Source organism: Daphnia pulicaria, chromosome 6 (genome assembly GCF_021234035.1).
Source record: "Daphnia pulicaria isolate SC F1-1A chromosome 6, SC_F0-13Bv2, whole genome shotgun sequence".
Classification (NCBI taxonomy): Eukaryota; Metazoa; Arthropoda; class Branchiopoda; order Diplostraca; family Daphniidae; genus Daphnia; species Daphnia pulicaria.
The window spans coordinates 3,751,406-3,757,439 of NC_060918.1; the positions used below are offsets into that span (position 1 = coordinate 3,751,406).

General features: G+C 36.0%; 1 protein-coding gene and 1 long non-coding RNA gene across 2 annotated transcripts; both read right to left on the minus strand.

Moving 5' to 3' along the window:
• Positions 1 to 228: 228 nt before the first annotated feature.
• On the minus strand, positions 229 to 1,270 carry LOC124341682 (E3 SUMO-protein ligase ZBED1-like). Its single transcript, XM_046794613.1, has 3 exons — positions 1,116 to 1,270; positions 780 to 1,045; positions 229 to 709 (listed from the first exon to the last, which is right to left on the minus strand). Exons 1-3 carry the CDS (start codon positions 1,218 to 1,220, stop codon positions 229 to 231), a joined length of 852 nt encoding a protein of 283 aa, XP_046650569.1. The 5' UTR covers positions 1,221 to 1,270.
• Positions 1,271 to 3,792: 2,522 nt separating this feature from the next.
• LOC124342518 lies at positions 3,793 to 4,876 on the minus strand. The gene is made up of 3 exons (XR_006918899.1): positions 4,750 to 4,876; positions 4,580 to 4,665; positions 3,793 to 4,508 (listed from the first exon to the last, which is right to left on the minus strand). It is a non-coding gene; the product is annotated as an uncharacterized LOC124342518 (long non-coding RNA).
• Between the last annotated feature and the right edge of the window lie 1,158 nt (positions 4,877 to 6,034).

Here is a 6,034-nt window from a genome sequence, read left to right on the forward strand (position 1 = left end):
TATCTCCGGGAAAAATCGGGTAGTATCGATCTATCGAATTTCAGATAAGCAGCGTTGCCAATTTTTTTTAATCAGTTTGTAAATAATAAATAAGTCAGAAAAAAATATGGAGATTGTAAATGAGAAATATGTATTTTCTATGTCATTTGTTTTTTTCAACAACCAATGTTGAATGGAAATAGGAAACAATTCAGATAAACGATAAAAGGCAAAAAGTAATAAAAAAAGTTAAGCGTTTTTGTTCAAAAAGATAAGCATATCAGCATTTTCTGGTTTCATAGCATTGCGTTGTTTTGAAATAATAAGTCCAGCTTTGGAAAAAAAAAATTCCGATGGAACGGATGTAGCAGGAATACAGAAATATCTCTTTACAATTTGAACCACAGGGAGCATTACACCATCACTCTGTCTGTTTTTCCACCATTGAAGCGGATCAACGCCATCCAAAAGAGGCCAATCGTTGTATTCTTTGATGATAAGGATGTTATTGACTGTGCTGTTTTCGCCACCTCTTCTCTGTTCGTTGGTTTTCATCACAGTTTCTTTGTGGAGATTTTTGAAAATAGAGGCAGGACTGAGTGAAATTTGGCTGGGCACATTTGAGGGGAGATTTTCTCGAGTGATTCTCAAAGACCTAACCCTTCTCAGCTCTCTATCAAGGGAATTCTCCACTGCAGAACCGCTTCTTTTGAAATACGCCTTTTTGAATTTATGGAAATGGAAAATAAATTTAGAAATTTAAGAATTTAGAACGCAAATCAAAATTGAAATTTCCATACCTAGGATCAAGATATGTTGTGAGTGCTTTCGATGGCACGTCTTCAACCTTCTCAAAACGAAGCTTTAAATTTTCCTCCAAGTCGTTTTTCAATAGTTCCAGACAAACAAAGTAAAAGTTGTCATCCTCTGAAATGGCGGATAAATCAACTTTCATGCTGCAAAGAAGAAGGTGAACCATAGGAATCACTTTTGACAAGGATGGATAACATTGGGAACTCAAATCTTTTGTCGCTTCCTCAAACGGCTCTAGTATAGCGACAGCTCCCTATTTAAGAAGAAAAAAATCGATTGTTTAAAAAGTTCTTGTTTTTTAAAGATTAAATTTACTGCAATACCTTTATGATTAGCAACTCTTCGTCGTCTAAAAGGAGATCGGTTCTCTTCATCAGGGATAAAACGGCTGCGATGGAATCTGATAGGATGATGATACTCCGAAGCATTATTACAGTGCTGTTTCACCTAGTCGCAACTTCTTGTTTCAATGTTGTGATGTTTAGATTTGCCATTTTCGCCATTTTTTTCAATTGTGCATTCGCTTTGCTTGATTGTTTGAAAAAAGTTACGAGCGAACGACATCGCAACAATATCTCGTTCAGTTTGGAATTGTTTTTGAGTGAATCAGTTACAACCAAGTTCAAAGTGTGGGCAAAGCATGGAACATGCTTCCATTCTCCTAAGTTGACAGCTGCTTTCATGTTTGCTGCATATTCTGTAACGATTGCCTCGATTTTACCTCCAAGTTTCCAATCTTTCTCAACTCCTTTAAGGAAATCGCAAAGGTTTTCACTGGTATGGGACTGTGGCATAAAAGACGTTGTCAGGACACGAGTCAGCATTTTGAGGTGGTTGTTGATGAAATGTATCGTGACTGTGACATAAGAATCTCCAGTGATGGAAGTCCATCGCCTTCTACTATCTCATTCCAAAATCTGTTACCCTGCATAGAAACTTGTCATGTCTTACCCCAGAACGAGCCAAAAAAACTGAAAAAACCTAATCTCTTGTCATTCTTATTATTAATAGTGTACAGAATTAAAAAATTCAGGTGTTGGTTAAAGGGATAAGATTTAAATAAAAAATTAAAAACACATCATCAAACACAAATCCACCTACCCATCAGGGTTTTCAAATTTTTCTTGTTTTTTTTTTTGTAGTTTCGAATCTTTCAGCAGTTGTAGACTTTTCTTCCTTTTGGATTTTGCGTCATCCTCTTATTTAAAAAAAATACATTAATTTATATTCAACTTCATTCCTACTGGTAAACTTACCGTTCAATTCACCATCTTTATTTTCCCCATCATGAACGGCTTCTTCTGGAAGATCCATTTCATGACAGAATTTTCAAAATGAAGACAAATGGGGGGAATATGGACAAAATTCATCTTTTTAGTGATCAACATCGCTTAATCTTCGGTTTCCGAAGAGCTCGAGGAATCCAAGTTTACCCAAGGTTTTTCCCAGTTATCCTCGAAGTCATCCTCCTAGTCACTCCAGTCATCAGAATCATGGGAAGAGCATTGAGAGGAAAACGAATCAGTCAGATCGCCAAGATCATCATCTGAGTAGACTGTTGGCAAGTTCCTCTTCTCCAGTTTTTTTAAATCGCTTGGCATCCTTCAGTCTCTGTAATGACTTCTTGCGCTTTCTTTTAGTGGAAAATTTATTCATGAAACAGGCAACTTTCGAGTCGACCATACAAACCAAAAAGAAAGGGCATGGAAGAAAAACATGGAAAATTGTTTTTTTCGTTTAGAATGTTTTTTCTCGTTGTAATTGAAACATTATTCATCCAACTTTTGGCGTTTTGGTTCAATCAGTTCGAGGCTCGATCTTTTGACCTTGCGGCTATCATCCCCTTAATTTCCAAAAAATAAAAATTAGTTTTTTAACAATTATTATTATAGAAAATTTACCTTCAACGAAGTTGAATTTTTCTTCCTCGGCAATGAAGTCGGCCGGATCCTTATCCATTGTTTGGTCATCAATAGTTGACTCTGAAAAGCAAAAAAAAAAACATTAAGGTTTTAAAATTTTTTAAAACTAATGATATTTTGAATTTGTTACCAGTAAAAGACATTTCAAGCTCGGCCATATCATTGTCAGTTTCTTCCTCATATTCAGCATCTACCTCATGAATAAATTCCTGAATGGCACTGGCCTGATCCATTGAAGTGTCCCCATGAACATCATTGCCATCCATACATGTTCTTGCGCAGAAATTGACCTCCTTCCCCGAAATATTTTTACGAAAACGTGTTTTCTCTTCTAGCGTTGAACTAGACTAAGAGATACTATTTTTGGCTGCATATTGAAGGGAATTCCTGGAAGTTCTCCGTTGATGTAGAGCGAACATTGGAGTTGCAAATAATCCAAAGCTTCCAAAAGACTGGAGCAACTTAAAGTAAAAAAACAAGAAAATAAGAGCAACTTTAAAGTATTAAAATTTTTTAAAACTAATGATAGTTGAATTTGTTACCAGCGAAAGACATTTCTAGTTCGGCCATATCATTGTCAGTTTCTACCTCAGATTCAGCTTCCACCTCATGAATAAATTCATCAGCATCAAAATCGTCACCTGCAGAATTTTTGGAAACATTTTCTTGATTAATTTATTGAATTAGAATTAGTTATTTAACATCTTATAAGTTACCATAGTCATAATCCAGATCTTCAGTTTCGTCCCCCCAATCTTGTTGATGGAAGCTACCATCATCAGACGGCCAATCAAAGTTTTGCTCACCATCAGAATTTTCCTCTGTGGAATTTTCCTCATTTGGGTAATCTGTAAAGAATTAAAAACATCACTAAATTAAAAAAAATACAATCTATTTTTATTTACTGGGACAAGATTGTGTCATGTAGGGGTGCTCTTCTCCACACCTGAAAGTAAGATCGTGATACTTGATTATTGGCCATGAGGGAAAAATTTATAAATTTTTATGCTTACATGTGCTTGTGATTAGTCTTAGCAGCAATAATATTCCTTTTTGTTCCACATTTCCGCAGATTCTTTCCACCCTTTGGAATTTTTTGGCTTAAGTTGCCATACCTGTGTGTCTGACTTGCATGGCGTGATTTTCATCAACCTCCTACCTAGCGTTATTCCTCTGGATTGATATGTGACAACTAACGCAATTTTTCGAAGTCTTGTTTATAACGCATTTTCCGTACCACATCGATAGTTTTTGGCTTACTTGTATCACTGAAAGTTATTTACAAATTTATTTTTCGCAGAGGTATTCTGGTATTAGGCAATGTGTTTTTTAGCAATTTTGCTGCCTTTTTTTCATCAGCTTGCTTGGGTCGCATTCCCACTTTGAATTGATTCCTCTCTTACCAAGGGCATCTAAACAGAACTTATGATACACGTGAGCACGGCAGTTTTCATTTGCGCAATGTACGTCAGCATTATTATCATCTGGTAATTTATGTAACATGTAACTTGAATAGAGCTAATTTCTTTTCCATTGTTATCCACTGCTGATTCCTGTACTTGGATATTAACAATTTCATTTTCATCCGTTGGAGCAATTTTGTAACGGGTTTCACTCCAATACTTTGATAGTATTTCCGGGAACACAACCTGCACTACGTACAATTTTGATTTGGGTATAATGTGTTCTTTAACGAATGTCTCATCAAAATCAATGCTGAAGCAACCGAAATCCTTAGAAGTGTAGACGCAAAAAACACCGTTTTTATCCAAAGACAAACATTTGTAGTTGAACCTGTCGAGCAAATATAAAACAGAAAGAATTAGACCAGAAAATATATTGAGATTAACAAAAAATTATAAAACCTGGTAGAAGTAAGGATGAGATCGTTTAAGCTGAAGTATTCCGTCCTTATCTAAACTGAGACAGACATTTTTGTCGTTTGTGGCAGCTTCTCCCAAAGTATAATTTTTGTGAGAAAAAGAAAATATGATTTCAATCACAGCTTTCCCATGACAAGAACACACGAAAATACCATCTGGCGTTGCAGCAAGATATCCGTGTGTGAAAGAAACATGCAATCCAGCACCATTGACCTCAGCATGTTGGTGAAGATTGAACTCTTTCATTCATTTTTTTAATTGAGTAATTCCATGGTTCTCGTGATTTATTCCCCAACTGTAAATATATAAGGGTAGAATTAATATAACATTATTTTTTGTCAAAATATAGAAACCATACTCAGTAGCTTGTGATCGGAACGTAGAATCACTCGGGTAAATCACTTGTTGCAACAAAGACTTCGATGGGTTGTCTAAATGGGTTCTACTTACTTCAAATACTTTACTAGCTGTAAAACTACCCTATCTGACCTTGTGCCATTGGCTTGTTTTCGAGTCAACTTTTCTGTCCACTGTTGCTGGTAAGGGGTTACCGAATAATGTGAAAGAAGATTTTCACATAGCGCATAGATTTCCGAATTTGGTAGATGTGCAAAACTTTTGTCATAAAGTGCACATAATCTTGCTGAAAGTGGAGTATGAACTAGAAGAGGAACACAGTTATCATTGAATGGTGATATTAACCTATGATATGCAATGCTGTGTTTTCCTTTGTCAAGGTTCTTCAACAACTTATTCACTGTATCATCAGATGATTCATCGTAATTCTGGTCAAAAATTGTTCCTCTCTTAGCAGTTTTAAGACTTAAAATTGCTGTTAGAAGATCCTTTAGAAATAACAAATTAATACGTAGATCACAAAAATAAAATAAATGTAAAGCATGCACTTAGAAAGAGTATTACAAATGACACATACTGGGTGGTTGGTAGCATTCTTATTATACCATCGCTGGATAGTACTTGATACAGTTTCCTCAGACAGATTTATTACTCCCCACAACACGAATCCAACATGTGAGCATGTTCCACTCAATCTATGGTGTACGAAAAGAAAATAATGTAACGTTACAATTAAAATTTGTCGACAACATGAACCTCACCCTGCTTTGCAATCACAATGTCCAGAATCAATGTTTCCTTGGTGCTGCAATGCGACCCAACTAATTAATGCTGACTGGATATAAGCCATTGAATGTGTAACCTGTTAACCACCGCTCACAATTCCTCCACCTCCTCGGCCTCCTCCGCCAAATTGTTCTGGAGGAGGAGGTGGAGGATGACTATAATCTTTTAAAAATTGTGAGCTATCTTCTTCAACTACACTCGGCAAAATATCCCAGCGGAAGAGCACTTTCTTGTTGAAAGTGTGTATTGGGCTGTCTGACCTCTGAAAACTAGGTTTGTCTAGGATATTACGAA